The 23,145-nt window shown below is 40.4% G+C and overlaps 1 protein-coding gene across 2 annotated transcripts; it reads right to left on the bottom strand.

The window, feature by feature from the left end:
• Positions 1-1,767: 1,767 nt before the first annotated feature.
• Positions 1,768-22,940, bottom strand: LOC148406362 (splicing factor, proline- and glutamine-rich-like). Of its 2 annotated transcripts, none has more exons than XM_088404217.1 (12): positions 21,941-22,940; positions 21,150-21,338; positions 20,769-21,070; positions 20,590-20,685; positions 20,298-20,494; positions 19,828-19,912; positions 19,624-19,735; positions 19,497-19,545; positions 18,810-18,916; positions 3,041-3,092; positions 1,914-2,006; positions 1,768-1,842 (listed from the first exon to the last, which is right to left on the bottom strand). In XM_088404217.1, the coding sequence occupies exons 1-10, from the start codon at positions 22,820-22,822 to the stop codon at positions 3,066-3,068; spliced, it is 2,046 nt and encodes a 681-aa protein (XP_088260343.1). In that variant the 5' UTR covers positions 22,823-22,940; the 3' UTR covers positions 1,768-1,842; positions 1,914-2,006; positions 3,041-3,065. The 2 variants fall into 2 exon arrangements, with proteins under 2 accessions (XP_088260343.1, XP_088260342.1); XM_088404216.1 differs by having other exon boundaries at positions 3,041-15,499; positions 21,941-22,939.
• Between the last annotated feature and the right edge of the window lie 205 nt (positions 22,941-23,145).

Here is a 23,145-nt window from a genome sequence, read left to right as displayed (position 1 = left end):
CCAGGGTCCGCAGATGGCCACGCCGTGCACAAATGGCGGCGGTGCGGGCGCACCGGCGATGTCACTCATGAAGGTACACCGTTCCCGCCACATCCGGACCGCATAGAGGACATGGATGATGTGGTTGTCCTTCCGTGGAGTGCGGGAAGTGAGTGTAGACGGGATAGTTGTGCTCAACCATCAATGATTCACGAGTGTTATTAAAGATGGATGACAGGCAATGGTCAGGTGCAGCCCACTGCCGGAACTATCTCACTCTCACCCCCCTCCCACTGTTGCATCCCCCGCCGCGAAATGGGAGATGGCAAAAGACGTGAGTATGAATAAATCTAATGCTTTTTAATACCCTGACAGAAAGTGTAGTTTTTCAAATTAAGAGCAAATTAACTCGAACATGAATAAACTGATAGGGTTATTGAAAATATATATCTAATATGTTGTAATGCTGTGATAGAAAGAGTAATTTTTCAATTTAAGAGCAAATTAACTGAAACATGAAGCAACTGACATCAAAATTAGCTAGGGCTTTTATTTTGTTACGTTTGGGACAGATGCTTATCGTCACAGAATGCAATGCTGACCAGTTTTTGTTTTCAAGAGATCCTTATTTTGGGCTTTTCACGGTCCCAGAATTCAGAACTATATTTAGCCACACAGGGGTGCCATAGGACTGTGTAATAGTAGCTTTGTAGTTTTAATTTGTATGTTTTGACTGATCGTTTACCTTGTTGACACGCTGACTTGCGGTAAATCACCGCCATACATCAGTCATTAACTCTTTCAGGGCCGGTATATTTAGTATTGTCACTCCGCTTTCAAGGCCAACAGAATATAGAGTGCTAAATCTATGTAAATATGGGTGCTGCTTTATGGAAGATTGACTTGCATTCCAGTTAGAATTGATGTAGGTAATAGCTGTGTTGTAAGTGTGGAAACAGTGCCACCCCATGCTAACAGTTAGCACTACAGTACTCAATTGGCTTGTATCAGGCAAGCATTAGTCAAGGGTGGCAGCTACGCTCCACAAAAAAGTATTTGACAAGTATTTTACATACATTTTACAAACGAGAATTCTGCTCCATGGCACTGAAAGAGTTAACCGGCAAATACCAGCAAATTTAACGATTTTTAAGTTTCTTTTCAAAATAAGAGTAGATTAATTGGAACATGAAGTACGTTATTGCTGTATTATTTCATAATGCTTTAAACTGGTTAGGTGGTACTTGTCATTAAAACTATGATTGAAAAAGGTAAAAAAAAAAAATACCGAGCTAAAGGGCTATTTTTAAAATTATCCCGAGTGCCCCTTGTTGTTTCGACGCACGACTGAGAAACATCACGCCGTTATGGTTTCGCTCTAAGCTTAAAATGTAAAGCAAACGCCTCGGTCAGGTGCTAGTTCAAGGCATATGGTTTTAATGGTAGCTCAGATGACCGTGAAGGTCAAGTCTTTCACGCGTCCCTGCGGTGTGAGTACCACACGCCTCGGTATCGGGTCAGCGTGAAACAAAGACGCGGTCAATCTGGCCACGGCGGTTAGATCACCTTGCTTTGCTGGACCCCCTCCAAGGAAATGCGGCACCGTCCCAGCACACGCTAACGTCCAACGAAATTAACTTGAGTTGGTAGGAAGCTTCAGGTAGGATTAACGTCACTTTTGAATGAGTCGGCGATACAGTTGCGGGTAATGGGACACCGGGGGACTTGTTTGTTTTGCTTCCCGGCGCCGTTGTTACACTTGTCCGTAGAAAGGACAGGACTAAAGACTCAAGTGTAGCTTTTTTTTATTTTCGGATCAGAGCATCCATCCGTTTTCGTCCTCATGTGTCTTCGCCCGGAGTGCTAAAAAAGAAAAAGCATGCTGAGTAAGGGCTTTCAAATAATTCATGGAGTATAAACGCACACACGCATACCGTGATGATTTGGACATCCTCGTCAAAACAGAGGTCCTCCCTCAAGGTTCAGCCATTGCTTTGGTTGGCTCATTTTACCAGTGACCAAGTTCCCTGGAAATCAGAAATCACAGAAAAATTATGACCAGGAAAGAAAGATCTTTACTGTCATCACACCTGCACAAGTATAAGGCAACGGAATTCAGTTAAAATCGGCTCGAATAATAACGAGAACATAAAACTGGGAGGCCTGTTGGCATGCCGCCACTGTGTGGCGCTCTTAGAGTTATCTGCAATTTCCCTTGTGAGGGGTATAGCATAAGCCTGGAAAAAATGCCTCACATATGCACAAACAAGCAAACGTGTAAGTAAGGGGGGGCGCATACAAAGGCCTTAAGGTCACTTTTTTAATTTATCATATTTCTCTGAATACAGGTCGACCTCATCCATAAGTTGACCCCCCCATTTAGACTTCAATTTGGGTGATTTTTACAAAAAAAAACGTGATTTTAAGTCTACCCCTGACTTTAGCGGATACATAGATAATGGCTGTCCAATAACACATGGAGTGCATTCTAAAAATGATGAAATTATGGTACCTTTAGGGACATGAAAATATTGTTGCAGTTATTAATTGCTGTATATTAATTTGTCACAAAGCCCTAATAGCCATCATAACTATCTGACATGCCAGAAAAGCTCCTCACATTTAAGACGCGGACATCCTCACCTATCTCATCATCAATTTTTCAAACATCCCCGTTACTCTTCCGCGGGTAATCATCAATTGATATTCCAATGGATATTTTCGGAGATGATTTGCCGATCATCTTACTTGGGATCTTCTTTACCCAAATGACTGTTGAGATATCAGAGGGAGGAAGGTTGCCCTTCACGGTTTCTCCCCCTTCAAGCACGCATCTAAGGGCCAAAGAAGACGAGTCCAGCCGTCTTTTCCTTTTCATAATGCGTCAAAGTCTTATTTATGATGTTCTGCGCAAACCCTCTAAAAACGGATCCATACAATACCGAATATACCTAAAATAGTTTTTTTAGCCTTGTAAATGACAGATTACCAATTTGGTATAAATCTTATTCACACAGGTATGTGTACCTTTCAATTATTAACAGCCATTTTGAGAACTTACCGTAATGGAGAAGAGGTGAGGCTGGTCACCCTGCGTCGGCCGGCGGAGGCTCCTGTGGCGACACACACACTCAGTGAGAAGCTGACAAGGAAAGCCAAAACAAAATGGCAGCTTGTGTGTGTTAAGCATGTGTGTTTCCGTGTGAAAAGATTTACAAAATGAACATGCATTACAATATGTTGTATATGAGACTGCCACATGGTCGCACTACCTAACTTCCCTGCGTCAAGAATTTATTGAATTTCATTATTTAACTGACATGGGTGAGGCGGAAAAAAAAGATCAAGAATACGCAAAGGAAAATAATTTGCTTCAAGCTGCTGCATATGTAAATAGAACAAGCAAAAAACAAAAAAAAACTGTTCACCTTGATATGTTTTTGCCATGTTGTTGCTAGTTCGTGAAATTGTGCAGTGTGACCTTGGCGTAAGAGGAAAAATGTCACAGGAAGCATGACAGTGGCACTGTTCACCAGAGGTGGGGGTCGGTCACGTCCAAGTCCTATTCTCGACTCGTCTTAAACGTCGGGGTGTGGAAGAGTACCAGCTTATTGTGGATTTTTTTTTTTAACATTAAATATTTAAAAAAAAGCAAGCAAGCCACATCAAGCATCAACAGACTTAGTCATGAAGTCATGTAATAAAGTTAAAAAGGTGGCATTTGCTGCTTGGGGTAAAAAAAAAAAAAAGTCATCATAGGTTGGCTGTATAACCTGTTCAAATGGAGGGGGGGGGGGGGGGGGGGGGTACGTGAATTGATTTGAGGGGGCACAGGAAGGTTTTCTAAAAGGTTTTCTGAAGGTAGTAAATCAAATTGAATGCTTTACATGTTTTCTTTTCAAATTAAGAGCAAATTAATTGGAACACGAATCACTGTGTTGCTTGGTTGTATTATACAGGCGCTGGTCAAAAAAAATTGTATGTCATGAAAGTGTTCATTTGTTTCAAAAAGTGGAAATTGTGGAATTAATTCCACACAAAGTGGTACATTTTAAGGATTAATTCATTTTAGATGATTTTATCGGAAAAAAGTCACTCCAGGAAAATTAGAATATTGCAAAGGACCATCATTGAAACCTTGCACATGGAGGACAAGACACGAAAATTAATTGCAAAAAAGGCTGCCTGTCTAAACTTGTCATTTTTGCCTACTTTCTTTAAAAAAAAAAAAGCAAGGGGGAAAAAAGTCATTTTCCCAGCTAACATGTTTACAGTTTTCCAATTTAAAACGATGTAAATATCTTAAAAACAAATCCAGTGTAGCAGTTGATTGAAACTTAAGTGGAGGGTGGCAAAATGACTTTTGTGGTGTGATGTCATCTTTTTCAACCAAAACAAACGTCGAGGAGCACTTCTTCATAACAAATTCAAAAATAGTCGATTGACAACCAACAAATTAGCATGCATAAATTATGAACGTGACAAAAGCTCAAGCGTACTCTATTATCGAATCACAGTCCTTGCTTTATGACGTCAAAATCAGTTACGTCAATGTTGACCCCCGCTAACACAGTCATAACTACAATATGATTTTTTTAATTTACTTTTTTAAATAAAAATCAGTCAACTGTGGGGCCATGAAGGCCCAACTTCCTTCTTTTCGGAAGCATTTGTCGTACGGGTCAACGTAGGTCGAGTCTGGAAACCGAGTCGAGGTCTTTAACAGTCGTGTCGTTTTATGCACATTGACAAGTTGACTCGAGCCCCCCACCTCTGCTGTTCTCTTATCGGGCTGCGAGGAATACGTGAGCAAACTCCGGACGACATTCCGAAAAAATCCTCGATCCCTGGTTACGTTGCACGTTAGGCCACCACGCAGAGTAGCGACAGTTTTTTTTTTTTTTTGGTAACAGGCTAGGTTGGTGGCCGTCAAGCGGCCGCGAGGGTTAGTTCTGGCATCACACTCGCGTTTGGGGCGCAGGACTGAAAACCGTCTGGAAACGTCCGCTCGAAAAAAAAAAAAAGGAAATGGATCACAGTGCAGATAAAGACACGTTTCGGCGGATACGGCGCGGACCACAATCACGACGACCATTCGATGGTGGGACCGTGCCCGACAAAGACCTCAAAACGGAAGCATACGACGACTGCCAAAACAGCAAAACACTTCAGGTATGCCCGCCCACCCCCACAACAGGCCCCGCATATGATTCAAAATTCAGAGGAGAGAAATTTATTGGGACAAATGTGCATTTGACAAAAAAAAAAAAGGCAATTCCAGTCACGTCCGTATGGCGTGAGACGGTCCAAAACGTCTTAAATTGCACCTACTCGTAGAACAATGTATAATCAGAAGCGGATAAACCTGTGAATCCAGAAAACTGAATTAGACTCCAATTAAGGTCTGAAAACTGGCGGATCCCGATTAGACATCTAATCGGTCCTAAATCAGTCAATAATGCAGGCAGATTATATTGCTCAACATACAAAAGCTATTTTTATTCTCATATTTCATGTTGAAATGATGTAACCCTAATGTTGGGTTCAAAGGGGTCACGTTTTCTTATATCTCCTTGTTACTCACTGTTGAATCTAATCACTTGATCAAGTGTACTGTAATATTTTATACTAAAAAAAATACAAGCATGCACTGTTCATGTTAATATCAAATCAGTAGGGGGCAAAAGTGTTAACTGCAATATCTGTATCGTATACGAAGTAAAAGTTGTGTCAGGACACCTCAATAAATGAATTTGGACTATATATAATAATAGTTTGTTTAAACCCTTGTGTGCACACTTCGCAAACTATACACATTACATTTTTTTCCTAATTTTGTAAATGCTTTTAAAGGCGTATTAATTAGTAATTTATTAATGTTTTTCTTCCTTCAACCACTCAAATTGTTCAGCGGCATCAGTTCTAGCCATACATGTGTGTTAAATTTATTAACACCCACAAAAAAATTGAAAATGGTTGGTCTGTGTAGCCTGTGATGTGATGATGATTTTAAGACAAAGCCATCAACGGGTCTCTACCGCCACCTACTGTCTTGAAGTGAAACACAAGTCAAAGGATTTTCTATTTGGTGATATAGTTTGACTGCCGCTCAAGGGAATGTTGCAATGGCAGGAAAATATGTAAACAGATCTTCTTAAAATGCATCTCAAAAATTGTAATTAAACCTGTTTTATATGGTCCAAAATTTGGACAATGATTATTTTTGTACATAAAATCTCACATGTCCAGTTGCAATCACATAGAATGTCAGAATCGTTGCATTTTGAAATTTGACATCTACTGGAATTTTCAGCCCCCTAGTGTTTTATTTCCACATTGATATTAAAAAAAAAAAAAAGTAATTCATAACTTTATGCCACAAGGTTGAAAGCAGATAAAAACCTCCCAAATCCCCATCAAAAGGACACATTCTTTTCTTTTAAATGCGCTTCAATCCCAACCCGTTATGTAGAAGTCCTTGCTGCAAAAACTATGAAGTAAAAAAAAAAACACAAAAACACACCACACTTTTGGAGCAAGTTATAGAAGAGATTCCACCAAGCCGTCCAGTACATCACAATGGTTGCATGTGGAAGGTTAATCCAAGATGGCTTCATAAATAGTGTGACATCACTAGCAGCAATGGGGGTGACAAGACTGTTTATTTTGTGTCTTTGTTCAACTTTCTTACTGGCTACTAGTCGTTCCAGCCACTGATGAACTGCATAATGTGGAATGTTTGGAGTCAATGCAATATTGTGCACGGCGCTTGGTGGAAAAAAAAAAAAAAAAAACATATTGAATCAGTTTGAATGCGCAGCACAATTTTTAAAAAAATCACCCATATGCATGAGGTATTGAATCCCAATATTTTGTCCAAAATGCCTCCTGAGTAACATTTCCCCAGACCACAATAATCAGGGTCGATAAATAGATTTCCAAGGTATATGTAATGTCTGATCAAGAATGTTGACCAGCCACACTCATTCTTTTAGTAAAGCACTCCAAAGCACACACTCACACACACACAGCAGCATTGTCTACAAGGCGTGTTTTTCTGTCCACAGAGTTGAGGGATCTGCACTGTGATTCCATTCGATCCAAAGTGTGATGCCAGAAGCCCTTCAGAGTGTCACCGTGACACGAGTGAGGACAGAGCGGAGAGTTATGGGACAACTGTACATCTCGGAGAAGGGAAACATGGATGAGCACTTACCTTGCTGGTGCCGGCTTTGCATACCTCTCTGGCTGCAGCGCAAACAAGTCCAGGCTTTATTGTCCACTGACTGCTGCCGAATTACTCATGGAGCAATGTAACTTGCGGACTGGGGTAGCCTGTCACTGACAAGCTGGCTGACTTGCGGCTAACGCAGCTCGCTTTCCCAAAGACATGACACACACACACACACACACACACACACGCTAAAGCACAGCGGGCCACAATTTGTGGATTGGGTCGCTTGGTGGATAAACATTAGGCCAACAGCAACCAGCTTTTTATCAAATAGCTCCGGCTTCTTTGGGAACAATGTTTTTTTCTTTGTTTTTTTCCCTTTCTCCATGGCAGAGATTTGGTAGAGTCCGGTCATCAAGCTTATTTTTTCGTCGACAGTATTTTCCGCACTATAAGCCGCACCGGATAATAGGGTGCATAGAATAGAAGCTACAGTTGTGGCTGGGGTTGTGTGATGCATTTACGAGATGGAGCTGCAAAGGAAATGTCAAAAAACAACAACAAATCAAACTTTAACAAATCGTAAGCATTCTCACAGCTCCGTTCACTCCCAAAATAAATGTTTTTTTTTAGTGCTAGGTGAAGAATGGGGAAAAATACCTCGATTATATTATATATTATATATCAACGTCAAGATGAAGAGTTTAAAGAAATATAATGATTCAATTAAATATTTAGCTTACATTTTTAATCAAATTGCCACAAAAACCTTGAAATATATTGTTTTGTTCATTTAAAAACAGTTTCTGGATTTATTTTATGAAATCGTACTTTTTACAGAAAACCATGGTTTTTGCACCTTGCCTCCAAATAAAAGTACTACAAAATTTAGGCATTTATAGCATAAATTTTTTAGCAAATTTATAGCAATTTATAGCAAAATTTAGCAATAGCAATTTATAGCAAAATTTCAAAAACATTTGCTCATTAAAAAACATTTAGAACTGAAATACAGAGGTACAAATGTAATAATTCAAATGGCGACAAAGTCATTTTATTTTTCTGTCTCCCAAAAAAGAAAACTCAGCTTCTGAGAAAATTTGAGGCTTTTAGGTGCGCCTTAGAGTGCGGAAAATACAGTACACTCAAAGGGGCGTCGTGACAAGATATTGACAGAGAACTAGTTATTAAACTACAAAAAGGAAATACCATAATCTTCTAAACGAGGCATGGGCCAAAAACTGGGTTGACGGGCTTAACATGGTATTAAAAAGTCAACCTGTTTTGACTTACAACAAAGCAGAATATGATTGGCTGCTTTAAGAGTTGACGCAACAAGTCTCTTTGAAAGTCCTTAGATGGCAATCGCTGTTTTTTTTTTTTTTTTGACATGCATGGGGGACAGGGAAGACGTCTTCGTCCTAACCCCTTCAGGCCTAAGCAGCATGGTGTAGGACATGACACGTTTGCATGTCTAAACCAATAAATGTGCTGCATTTTGATGTCACCTAATTCTGGGAGATGATTGGACGAAGCTTTACCAATTGAAATCAAGTTCTGATTGCTCAGCATGCCCTCCGTGCCTTCTTTGGATTCTACAAAATGGGTCTCAATATGCAACTTCATATATGGCTAACGTAAATGTTCCTTTTAGATTTATTTACATTTATGTTCATGCGTGTCTAACGAAATGGCGTTCCGTGTGATTAAGGGTTACGAGTGACTCCATTCAAATTCATTTTTAAAAGATATCACATTATTTTAGAGCTTTTTTCCACTGACAGTGAAAATTCATGGAAGCATGATGTAATTCAGCGATACGGTATCACTAGTGCTTGCAGAGTTGACTCAACAAGCCGCCTCTGAGAAGAATTAAAAATGGCTTACCAGTGACAGGGCACTGACTTGCTAAGAACAATTAAAAATGTACCGGATGCAGATGTGCTTTATAAGACCAACTTCGCTTGAAAATAAGGGGGAGCGCGTGGGAGTCAACCCAAGCCCTAATTTGAATATATACATGCCGCAGAACTACTCAAATGGTGAACAAGATGTGAGTTGTAGTCCCAAAATATAGTCGTTAAAGAACATTAAAGCTGTTTGGTCACAAGTGGTGAAGAGAAAATTCAAAAGACGCATTATGGAATTACTTTGTTGTTTTGCTCATAATAAACTGGAGTTTTCATTGAATTGTGCCATTTTTTTTTTTTTTTTTTACTGTAATCTGAATTCAGATATTCCTTTGTATAATGACTTTAGTATATTGCGGCTAAAAGCCAGGCAATACTATGGAATATGTTCGTGCAAAGATGCAGATAAATCAAACTTGGTCAAGAAATGAAAAGGATCTTCCACCATTGCAAATGACAGCCTGCACCATATCTACCACATTCACAACAACCACAATATTTTAACAGAATGAAATCATATCATACCTTTTTCCATCCACACCACCCCAACAAATGCTACGCAAATGCTACTGGAGATTTGTTTCTTTTTTTTTTAAATATAAAAATCATCAGGTTATCTGTAGTCACCACAGAGTTTGAATTGCTTGATTTGAGTTGTTTCCCTCTCAGCTTTAAAGATGGACAAACCTGTTAAAGAAAACAAAAATGTACACCACACAAACAACATTCATTTTGAAATGCACACTTTGCTCAAGTGCTGCTCTCTCTGGATAAAGAGATGCATATAGAAAAATGCCTTTACAATGTTCATTAGTAATTTAGAGGCTATATATCACACAACTGACGTTTAATGGCAATCATGAATCCCATGATTTGTATTAAATACATATCACTTCTAGAAAATTGTCAATCGTAGTTGGATTCAATTTTTTTTATTTATTCTGAGCGTTTTTGAACCCACGGCCTAAGGCCACCAGAAGTGACGTTGTAATAGCTACAAAGTAGAATCCACAATAAAGATTCTTGCGGATTTATTCTATGCACTGCATGATATACTCATTTGCAAGCATGGGAGGAGATTTTGACACACGAGAACTGACAGAAGCCCCAAACATTCAGAGGGCTAAGACTGTCAAACAACTGTGAATACCTATTCACGTGGCTTTTGTCATATTACGGCTCCGAAAATATACAGACGCGTGATTCACATGGTAGATGACAGTTTCATAACCAGATTAAACTCTTCCATACCTTCAATTTAATCACTTTGTAATGACAGTTACAATTTTTAATGGGCTTTTAGGTCAAAAAAAAAGTTTCAATTTTCATTCCCTGATCTCATAAATGTGAAAATGATGCTAGTTTCTTATCCCATCCGGAACTTGTTACTTTGTGTGTCAACATTAAGCTAGCAGACTTTCAGACAGTGATTGTGGTGTTAAAAAAGACTGAACGTGTTTTTTGTTTCTGTTAAATTTGAGGGTCTATAACTGGGAGTGGCGACAAGAGATAAAGAACCCTTTAAAGTGCTTTATGAAAAATGTTTTGTTATTTAGCTGAGTTTGAAGCATTTTCATATCGGTATATTGATTTTCTTACTAACAATAATTACCGAATTGGAACGAGCTACAGGTCAGACGTCATTTAGCTGTTAGCAGCCAGCGCCTGTTGTAGCTTACAGCAGCCCGTTAGCTGAGGCATTATTTTCAATAAAAGAAGCGAGCAAACTGAACCAATGTCCGAGTCATCCTTGTTCACACGCAGGAATATTACTAAAATGGAGCGCATCGTGTAAAGATTATGATGTCTCCATTTGATGCGCCGGTTAGAGAACACAGAAATCACTTTGTATAACACGGATGATCACAACGTTGAGTATTTATGGCAAAAAAAAACTTGAGCCGTGTCGCAAGAAACAACTGCTTTGAGCGCATTTCATGTTACAATGGAGAGGTGTTCACTGACCACACAGTGTGGAAAAACTGAAACACCTAATTTAACACGCAATTAATTTACAACTTACTGATATGAGCACAAGGAAATATGAAGTTTACTTACTTCATTCAAAAGATGAGATTTATTCTGTTTTGGTGCAGTTTTCATACTGTCACCAAACTATTGGTGCTTCCTATACACGGTAACATAGAAAATACCAGAATTCGACCCCAAAATTACAGAATTACAGTACAGTGGACCTCGCTAAACGAAATTAATCCGTTCCGCAGTTGGGATCATAAGGCAAAATCGTCGTATGGCGGGCAATAGAAACCAATGTTAATTGGCTAATGGGGGTAAAACCCCAGGTAAAAACAGCAACATTGTAGGTACATATTAAAACTTGGTGACAAAATAGTATAGTAAGTGTTATTTAATATATATGTATACAATCAAATAAGATCATCAATAATATATAATATAATCATATATGATTAATTTAGTGACATGACTAGCTTATTATGGCCATATTACCTAGCGAGGGTAGCCTAGTCTTCTTTGTATTTCTTGATTATCTCCAGCTTTGTTTTCATACTAATCATCCTCTTACTTCTCACTTTAACATCAGTAGCAACCTTGAGACCAATAGCTAACCAATTAAAGTTTGAATTAGGCACTAAAATCCACAATAAATATGTTATTGTACGCCATTGACGTCGTAAACAGGGGGTCCACTGTAACTGGATTCGGCAAAAATCGTAGAGGAAGCAATTCCTGAACTATGACAAAACAGCCCAGATAAAACAATCCCCCATCAACCGTAGAAAACGAAAATCCCAAGACGAAGAAATTTCCCATGCATTGTTACATATCTACTCCCGTTTTTTGTTTTGTTTTTAAACATTACCAACATTTTACCCATCAGGTTTTTGAAATGGTACATTATTTACAGTGCTCGTATAAATCCATCAGTATAGTTGCTATCTTTTAGCAAATCAATTTGATCTGATCAATAAAATGGTACAGGAATACACAACTACGACATGAAGTAAACATATAAGCAAGTACGCTACCTGGGTTCAAATGAACTGGTTGAACTTGTCCAACAAAGCGTTATAAGATTTGTCATGCATGTTACCTACCAATATCCATTGGTGCTACACTGACTTCAAAGCCAAATGCAGCTATTCACAATCTACCATCACATCTCGCTTGAGGTTTTAAAGACTTGCTAAAGCACTAAACAGCCTCAATTTCCTCCAAAGTCCAAAATCTTTATAGTCCGTCAAACCTGTTAAAGAAAGAATGTAAAGAGCATGTCAAAGTAACAAAGCAGAATATACTACAAATAACCATCAGCTGATAACTATAATCTAGTTGGTGTAAAATATATGACAGTATTTGTGATTGAAAAGGTTCTGTTTCAATGTTTTAAAATCCCATTTAGGAAACAAAACGGGATGGAATTTGTCAAAATTGAGTAATTTAGTGAATATCTGACAGATGTCTGAAAATGGGCACCGATTACGGATCACCCAACAAACATTTCTGTGGAAAAATAAATGAGAGGGCAGCTTACTTAAAACTTGCGTCTATAGACATGAGACTAGATGTGTTGCTATCAAAAAACGGCGTCAAATGGTGGATAGACAGAACATCAAACATAGGTTACAGTCCATAACATTTTGAATGGATGAGCTTTGGAGATGAAGGCAGCCATGATGGCTGTATATAGAAAGTATGTTCATGGGAGGGTCTTTTACCTTTTCAAAGCGTTCTACAAGCATAAGCCACAGTGGGACAACCAATCCTGGAATGGCGAAAGTTGCGCTGATCTGGTCAATAGATGATGCTTTTTTTTTCAGTTGCCCGATGGCAACCTCCACCCAAAGCGGACTATTTTTGTATTTTTAGACAAACTTGAAACTTGAGACAATCAACCGTGTCCTCTTTGTACTTGGTGTAGCTACTCAAGCAACGGATGGGTCTTTGAGAGTTCAATGGCTTCCAGATTTGTGAAGACTTCCTCTTCAGATCATTTCAGTTATACGATGTGCAAAGACAAGGAAAAGAGATGATCGCTGGTACGGATTATGATGCGGTCCACTTGAAATATCACCAGATACAATCAATATTCTTGATAGTGCGGTAATGCTCATCTCTAAAATGGAAATCGTAAAGTTCAAGCAGCAAAGGTTTCACAGTGTCTGTGAAAATTCTTCTTCATTGGAAATACATGTCACTTCTACGTCAAACTGATTTTTTTTTTCAATGAAAAACTGCGTTTTATCTACACATTCAGAGGCATCAAATGTGTAGTTCATCTAGCCACTGCTAGGGCTACCGGAGGTTACGTTATTTTACATTTATCAATTCGAAAAGGGAGATGTTGAGGCGAAGGAGCTGGCCGAAGGCTCAAAACTTCACCAATAGGGGGAGCTAACAGTGAATTAGCGGAGAAATGTGTATTACTAAAGCTTTTGTGACATTGCGACCCCGGAAACACGTAAAAACGTGAGGGCATGATTCAAATTATGGTTCTAGGAGTCTCAAGAAAAATTTCAGTCTTCACTTCCTGACTTTTAAGTTAATTCCTGCGGTGGTTAGGAAATGTAAAGTCCATACAGAGATGGCTCAAAAAGAGATGCAGGACAAACCAAAGCAATCAATCAGCATGAGTAGATGAACTTCCACCGCCCTTTGATTGAGCAACTGAGATGTGTGCAACTTCCATCTTCTTTTGGAGAAGGTGTTCATAAATCCAGCCAGCGAAAAGAAGCATGGATCTATACGTATATATTTCAAGCTTATAATTAGTCAAAATTAAAATATCCAGCCGGGGTCATAAATGCAACAATGACGAGTTGCTGGAAGGATGCTAGCCAGTAAGCATTGGCTACTGCCCTTGAGCAAGGCATTGTGTTCTTGAATACCTACATATGAACAGCATGAATCAAAAAGCTGCCGTTCTTTTCTTAACTCATTCACTGCCAGCCATTTTTGAGCACTGACATTTTCAAGACCTACAATGGCGCTCATTTACAGCATGTGTATCAAATGTCTCATTTCACCAGGAAAATAATACGTTGCTACTGCCTTTTATTGTTCTTTTATAATCTGAAGTAGTTTGCACAAAGCGGACTCGATCATACTTCTAATATGTGGCATTGATGCCACCTACTGGTGATTGTGCACTAATGTACTTTCAAGTATGAAAAAAGACTTGTCAACGGCAGTGAATGAGATACAATCACATAAAGATTACGTAACGCCTACTCTTACATCCCTCCTCGCCAATATTTAAGATTCTTCTATTTAATTTAAAATCTCAATACTTATCCCCTTTAGCTACTCAATGTTTACAATCCAGCACGCCTCAGCTCAACTGACAGCAAGAGATAACCTTTATTTTAGAGGCTTGTTTTATTTTACCGATGTTTTTCTAAATTTAAATTATGTACATTTCTTCTACAGCGTTTTAAATCCATCACTCATGTATAGTTTTAGCAGCACTTTTAAGTACTAAATAGATAAAACCGATTTGAAGGAACACGACACAGATGGATGATGAAACGCTTTCAGTATTAGCACTAAAAAAAAACAATGGCTCAAAGACTTTTATTATAGCAACGAACAAAACGGAACAACACGACTCCAAGATTGTTGGCCAACCTGAAGTTGACTAATGCACCGGTGAACTATGCGCTCACATATATTTTGCCCGTTGACTCTACGGAGGTGATTATTTAAGCCAGATAGGCCGACATAAAAAAAATATATGAATTTTAAGTATTCTTAAGTATTCTTTTAAGTAAAAAAAAAGAAAAAAAAAAAGAATATATATTGGTGAGGTGATATATAAAAAAAAAAGGTGATACATTACGAATTTAACTAAGTGTCATTTTAAAACAACACAACTTGTCTCGCACCCCCAAAATTGAATGTTAGAGACTCTTTATAAAAATGGTATAACGCCTTTAAATGTTACAATTAAATGCAGCTTGGTTGTTTCTGAACAACCCGACAGGAATAAGTATTAGGTTTGGCCAAATTGAACCCATTTTTTTCTTTATTGTAACATGCTCTTGAAGTCAATGGCACAAATACAGCCACGGAGAATTAAGAAAAAGTTACAATGCACGATTAATCACAACACAATACATCTAAAAAAAAGAAAAAAAAAGAAAATTATACAGGGATCAAACACAGCTAAGGGAATTCTAGTTTTCCTACAATAATAATACAAAATAAAAAAAGTATCCTGCTCATAAATTGAAGTATCAAGACAAAATGCTGGAACATTTGGAACTTAAATACGAACTGATTCATCATGTTTTTGATAAATCTGAACAAAAAAACGCCGCTACGAGGAGCGTTGGAGGGAGGGAATTTAAAAACGAGCTTTCTTAGAGGGAACTTCAAAGTCTTCGCGGGCCCTGCCGTAAGCGCCGTTACCAGGCCCCATCCCTCGGGAGGCGCCCTGAGCGTAACGCTCGTTGCGCTGTGAAGCGCAATGTGCCAGTGAGGGGGCGGGGGGGTGTTCAAGAGGGGTTGGGGGGGCCAAAGTGGGCAAGCACACAGTTCATGTCCATGATGGAGGGAGGTGTATGCATATATATATGTGTTTGTGCGTATATATAAATGTGTTTATGTTTTTCGATCGACAAAAAGCAGCAGGCCACACATCCGAAGAAACCGTTCGTTCCAATATGAAGGTCCACAGGTGCCACAGGTTACATACGGAAAAGGAAGAGAGGGTAATGCTTTCGTTAGTCAATGCCTCCCTCACAGCCTCAGCAATGCATGCCAAGACCAGGCTGCAGTCGCTTAGTTGTCAGCTCCGCTAAAGTAGGGCCCAATGAAATCCGCCATGTGAGAGCAGTTACCGACGAGTTTAATTCAAGATTGGCAAAAAAAAAATCTCGGGGGAGAATAAACGTTATGAGCGCAGCATGAAATTTAAAAGTAGGTGTACTGACTTTTTTAAGCAACGGTGAAATAAAATGAATCTCATAAAGTGACTACACTGATCCATCCCCAAAAAGGCCTTAAATGAAAGATTGTCAAAATCCAGTTCAGGTTTTGAGCAAACTTTCTTGAAGCCCCTGTAAAGTGAAAACGTCTACTAAATTTGACGCACCGCATTGTGTGCCTCGTCGCAGGTTTTTTTTTCTCTCAAAATGTTCTAAGTGGTCACGTAGCATAAAACTAGGGGTAAAGCATGCATAAGCAAAAAAAAAACAAAACAAAAAAAAACCACTGCATCGGGGACCCATTTATTTAGTGTTCACTATCAGGAAAAAACTACCTTCCCAATCACCAAAATAAACCTTACATCATTGCCGTGGTACACATATGCCAACAACACTACATTGTCCTGAAATCAAGTTCAATGGCTGATTATGAGAATTAATTATTAAAAGTGATAAGCATCTGCTCCAAAGTTGATGGCAAGCAGCACTAGATGCTAGCAGCGTTAGCGGCTAGCAGCAAATGTCCCATATAGTCTGACAAGACGTTCAAAGGTAGATTCATAGATATAAATGACTTAACTGACAAGTTGCTGTTCCTACTGATCACATTTGAACAAACCAGCTTTATTTCAATATGATTTTTTGGGGAGATATTTATCTAAAATCTTAAAAATGCTTCAAGGAAGTAAAATTGTCTGCTGATGTGCAGTTTAAATAAGTAAAAATAAATAACTATTAGAAAAAGCCACGTCAGCGACAAATCCCCAGTCTACAGGCTAACTAAATCTTATGTGTTCAATACATGCATAACGCATTTGATACATTTATGAATTCACTTTACAGGGTCTTTAATAACTGGCTGCAATTCTGATTCGACTTTTCAAAAATAAATAAGATTGGTGTAAACCAAGCCAGATTTCAAAGGGTCCTACATTTCAAAAATGCTTGATGGGGGGAAAAAAGGTCACAGGACTAAACCTCAGATATGAGGAACAAATTATTTTTATATGATGTGCAAATGAATCCACTCATTTGCGTCCTACTTGTTATAAGACCTAAAGGCATAGAAAATGTAGAGGCTAATCAATGTTTTTGTGACAAAATACTCCCACAAATGTGAGGCATTGCCTGTATTTGAAAACGAGCACACGCAAATCATTTTGGTACCAAATCGATGTTCTGCTCTGATTTAAAAATACAGTGTTCACTCGTTTTTCGCGGTTATTTGGGCCCAGCAAAGCCCTGAGATAATTCAATTCCACAGACTAGGATTTCCCACAATGCAACTTTTCTTAAAGGGTTAGCTACACATCCCCTCCCCCATGTACATCTCCGCACAGCTCTCTCACTCACAGCCACAAGGGCAATGCCTGAAATGGTTGCGAAGACTTGTTGCCTAAACAGCCTTAGATATTGCCATGACTCCATCGGTGGAAAATGACGAGCAGTGGTTGTAGTTTTAAGCAAAAGTGCCTTCATTTGTGGCTGAACAAGACAGTGTTAACAGGCTGTGAGACTGCTTCAGACGCCACGTTAGGACTGAGTGTGGGAGTGTTAATGCAGTACATCAGGTGTGGTCGCTCCTTGAAAGCAATGGTCTTTTTTTTTAGGGATAGGGGGCACTGAAGCTGAAAAATTGAGGCGCGAAGTGGCGAGGGAACACTGTAGTTTGAAAAGCTCTCTGATGGCTGTACATAGGGCAGTAGGTGTTGCTCAAGTCAAATTGAGCACTGGAGATTACAGATCGCTGGCGTCAGGCAGAAGCAAGGCCTAGCACCTCCAAATGATCACTTTTCAGGAGACCAAAAATGGAACATATATGTTCTACCGTTCAAAGTCTCATTATATTAATTTTGTGACATTCACCAAATGTCAACATACTGAGGGATGTTTTGGCCCAACACCAGCAAAAACTTATGGCAGGTTTTTTTTTTTTTTAAGACAAGATCACAAACAAGACAAAGTGTCAGTCAAGAACAGCTGAATCAAACTTATTTTGCATAAACCCAAAATATGCTCCTTATGAAAAAAATATATATTTTCAGGTGCAAAATTATGCCAGAGTTGCAAAACATACAGATATTCTCCAGCAGTCTGTCGCCATATGCAAACAAACCAAAAAAATAACACCAACTGATATTTCAAATTGTGCATCCTAAGGTATATAATCCTTGAGCACTTAAGTTAGGAGAGTGTGCCTGCCCCCCCAGGAGGCAATTACCATAAGTCACTTATTTGTGGTTTGACCGCCAGCCTACACTAAACACACTATGTTTAAAAAAAAATGGAATATAAGAGTGACATATATGCATACTTGTGTCAAGAGTAGTAGATTTGTTGCGCTAAAGAAGCACAAAAACACACAGAGGTCCTTTGGATGTCTTCTCATTACACGTCAGTCTGCTCACACAGCAATGGAACAACAATTAAGGACTTAGTAAAACTGGTAAACGCACGCCAAGAAAAAAGTGCCTGTCCAGCTCACAAGAGACAGGGCTTGCAATAGCGATCCACAGCACAAAATGTTGTGAGATGACATTAAAGATTTAGTGCAGGCAGGCTGTCAGTTAACCACAGATGACAAAACTGAGGGGGACTTGGCTTGCCGATATTAATTACAATTATAAATATTTTAAAAGTGCATTATGTAACGGCGATATGCGTCAGAAACAACCAACGGCCATCACGTGGGCATAATGTCCAGGATACGACTCCCGCCCCCTTTCTTGACAAGCCAACGTTTGAAGCAACTAAGGTTATCTCCCGCTGGATGGGGGAAAACGACAGACACAAGACACGACATCAACTGTAGATCATGACGAAAACAGGATACGTTACCATGTCGTTGCTCATCTGGGCTCCCGGAGACACGCCCATTGTTTGCTGCGCCTCATATCCCATTCCACCCATGGAGTAGTTCTGGTTAACGGCGCCGTAGGCCATATCTGAATCCGAATAACAACAGGTCAGACTCTGAAATACTGCAGGTATTTTATTATTTTTTTTATTATGATGACTGACTGCAGTCAATTCATGCAAAGGCAATTTTATCACCCTTTATCACAAAGTCAACAAGGGCTTCACAAATCCACAATGGCATCCTCATAACTAAAAAAAAAGAATGTAACTCCCCCTATTGATTACTTCAAGAACTGCATGAAAACGTTTGCATTGCAGAGTGTAAAAATGCTTTTGTATGTGACCTAATCTGTCGTTGACAAATGTTTCTCACCAATATCTTACATCTGTACAACTTAAATTGAGTTTTTTGGGCAAGTGTCAGTTTGTAACATGAAGCTAACTTGGACCCATTGTTTGGGAATTTTGGGCTGCCTCGATTAAGTTGCGTATTTTTAGTTTAAATCTGTTAGTAAATCACAGAAAGTGTGTGTGTGTGTGTGTGTGTGTGTGTGTGGGGTGGGGGGGGGGGGCGGGGGCTGAGCATTACTCAACAAAATGGGTAGAGGTAAAACAATTGATACTCATATAAATCAATATTTATTATCATCGAGGAATAGATCCTACCTCCCATGGCCATTGTACCAGCGGCACTCATCCTCATGTCTCGTTCCCTCTGAAAAAAATCATTTAGAAGTGTTACAATCCATCTCAGATTCCATTTCTCGCTTTGTGTGACCAATGTTGAACTCACATCAATGTAGTTGCCCATCAAGTAGCTCTCCTCGCGCTGTCGACGCATCTGTTCCTCCATCTCACGCTTGCGAAGCATCTCCTCATCTCTCCTGCGACGCTCTTCCTCTTGTCTGTCCGCGAAAAAAAATAAGTGGACGCAATCAGCGTGAGATTTGACCGGGCAAAAAAAAACATGGCGTTGTAACCAGATGAACGTCTGTACCTCAATTGCATCTCCTTCCTTTTCTGCATCTCCTGACTGTGCAGCTCTTCCATTCGCCGCAGTTCCTCCTGTCGCCTCATGAGATCTGCGGAGTAAAGTTGAAATTTAGCTCAAGCTCAGATTTGACATAGGCTAGGTACACACTGCAGGGTTTAATGCTCAATTCCTGGTTTTATCATGGTTGTTCACATTTCCAAATAAAAGTGACCTTTATGTGTGCAATGCTTGAGCGCCACATGGCCCCAAAGTGTTCCACATGGACAAAGGACACCGTGAGGTCACATAGCGATAAGCTTCACGTATGTGTTTACGAACGTGCCATAATGGACGGCCAAATGGCTGTCATACGGGAGCCACAATATTTTCAATCTTTTACATTTAAGGTGGAAATATGGGGGAAAGGTGCGGTATTTGGCCATGGCACTTTGTGCTGTGACAGCAACGTCTCCCTTGCACACAGATGGTCTTACCCTGGCGGATCAAGTTAGCCTGGTGCTCATGGTAGGCGTCCTCCATCTCGCTCTCCAGCTTCTCGCGGGCTTCGCACATGTTTTTCTCTACTTGCTGCCTCTGCTGCTTCTCCATTTCATCCAGTGACTTCCATCGTTTCGAGTACTCAAATTCAAAAGTGCCGGGGCGAGCAAAGCGCGGGGGATGTTCTCGCTCTCTGTGGTGAGAAGACAGGGAGGAAAGAAACTGTTGTTAAACCCCAAATTTATATTGTGCGAAGAAGACGACAAGTCACACAAAGATCATGCTTACGCTACGTATCTGCCGTTCTTCATGACCAACTTCTCAGGTAGGCCATCATCATCATCATACTGTTCGAGCGGCTCCACAACTACAGGTCTTGGTGACCTGTACAAAAAAGAAAAAGTTAATACACCACAGAGTCACAAGCAGTTTAGAAACAAAAAAACACATTCAGGACTGGAGCTTACGTGGTCAGCAGAAGGACACCCTCATTGCACCGGTCCAGGGCCTTCCTGGCAGCCGGCTTGGAGGCAAACTCGACGATTCCCTTGCCAGTGGAGCGCCCGCGGTCATCAACGATAACGACGGCCCTCTCAACCATCCCAAACTGGGAGAAGGCTTCCTCCAGGAGCTCGTTGGACACATAGGGTGACAAGTTCTTCACGGAGAGGGCGGCGGAGTGTGTGGCAAAGCGGACGCGGAGGTTTCTGCCTTTCATGGGAAGGTCGTCCAATTCGGCTTTCGCTATCTCTGCAAGTGCGCGAGACTCCTGCAACAAATGTAATGCAATAATTTAACAAGATCATTGCCAAATATTAACTTGTAACAAACGTCACGTTGACCCTTACCAGTCGGATGAAACCAAAGCCTTTTCCTTTGTTGATGAAGACTTCACTGGGCTCTCCGTATTTCGAAAAAATCTTTCTGAAGTTCTCTTCTGTGATGTCGTTGGGGAGGTTGCCGACAAACAGACGGCACCGCTGTGTGTATGCTTTTTCGCCCGGTTTCAGCAACATGGAGAGTGTTGCCATTAAACCCTGTGAGATAAAGTCCATAAATATTTCTTAAACAAGGCAGTTCTTAATTATTTTTAATGTACAAATTGTAGTCTCAAAAAGTGGCATAACTAAGCTTGAAATGACTTTTTGTTTTCGTCGCCATTTTCACGTCGGTTTCCAGGGTAACGTTTTTAGTTCGTTCATTCCCGTCATGAAGAGCGACCTCGGAACTGATATATATTTTTTACAGACTCGAGGGTCATAAAAAACACAAAATACCGTAAAAATAAAAATGTAGGTCAAATTCAAGCCATTGCGTAATTGTGTGACGAAGGTTTTTTTCTTTACACAAGATGGCGGACGTCAGGCAGCGGACGCGGTGGGTGCGTTTCATTATGACAACCGCCCTAGGCCGTGCGCGAGACAACGGGGGAGAAACAACATCACTGAATTGTTATTTTTAAGCACCGCCCGGCGGGAGTGTTCGGTGATTAAAATAAAACATAACGCTACATTACACATACACAAAAGACAAAACGATTTACAACGTTTTAAAAGAGATCCTAGTGTGTTATTTGATTCCGCGAAAGACGGTATTATCGTTTTAAATGTTGGGAAAATTAGAAAAAAAAACTAAATACCGATTGTTGACTTTCCGTGTTCGGGGCATTCTGTTGCTCCTCCATCGGCTCTTGCTCCTGCTTCATGAACGTGTTTTGAGGCCCTTTCTTGAGACCCGGCCTTTGATTTTGTTGATTCTGTTGTTGGCCCATCCTCTGGTTCTGTTGATTTTGTTGCTGCATGCCAGCTCTCTGGTTTTGCTGCGGGCCCCCTCTCGGCTTCTGCTGATTTTGTTGTTGGCCACCTCTCTGGTTCGGCTGATTTTGCTGCTGGCCTCCTCTCTGGTTCGGCTGATTTTGCTGTTGGCCTGGCCTCTGGTTCTGTTGATTTTGTTGTGGGTTTCCCCGCTGGTTCTGTTGGTTAGGTTGCTGTCCCGCCTTCTGGTTCTGCTGGTTTGGTTTCGGTTCTACTTTCTGATTCTGTTGGTTTTGTTGAGGGCCTGGCTTTTGATTCAAGGTTGTGGGTTGGTTCTGATTTTGCTGCTGCTGCTGTTGTTGTTGTGGCGGGCAATTGGAGTTTGGACTTGGAGATTTGACCTGCGGGTTCTTGTTGGCCTGGTTCGGCGGGGGTGATGCGATATTTTGCTTAGGCTGGTCTTTCGCATCAGTCGCGGGGGTTGTCGGCCCCGGCTCTTTCTTGTCCATCGGGCCTTTCATAGTGAGAGCTGGTCCGGGAGTCGGCGGCGGAAGGCTAGGCAAACCCCGGTTGTTCTGTGGTTTCTGGGGAGTCGACTGCTGTCCACGGTTGAAGTTATTGTTTCCTCCCCGGCGATTTTGGTTCTGGAAAGGATGACTTCTAAAATTGGGGTTTCCCATCATATTACCCCGCATCGGACCGCCGCCTCGGCGATGCTGGAAATGACCCAACCCCATGCCGCCGCGGGTATTGTGAAAATGAGACATCGAGCCTTATTTTCGAATATTTAAAATAGCACAAAAATGTCAAGAAAGCTCGCCAAGCACACCGCTGCTTTAACGTGTCAAAGATGGCGATTTCTGTCTGCCCAGAAAGCCTTCTTTCTTCCTCCGGCGACAATAGCTCCGCCCTGCCATGTAATTGGTTAAACTTTATTCTCTGCTACCCGATTGGGCTATTGTTTTTCTCTGGTATACTTCCTCCAGCTTCAGCAGTTTATTGGTCCATTTGAGAAAGTAGGTGGGACTAGAGGACTATTTCCGGGAGTTACTTCACATTAAAATACAATGGCGCAATCCGCTCAAAAACG

Source organism: Hippichthys cyanospilos, chromosome 21 (assembly GCF_059441005.1).
Source record: "Hippichthys cyanospilos isolate Australia breed blue-spotted pipefish chromosome 21, RoL_Hcya_1.0, whole genome shotgun sequence".
Taxonomy (NCBI): Eukaryota; Metazoa; Chordata; class Actinopteri; order Syngnathiformes; family Syngnathidae; genus Hippichthys; species Hippichthys cyanospilos.
Note: the sequence above shows the minus strand (reverse complement) of the source record. Positions and strands in the feature narration are given on the sequence as shown.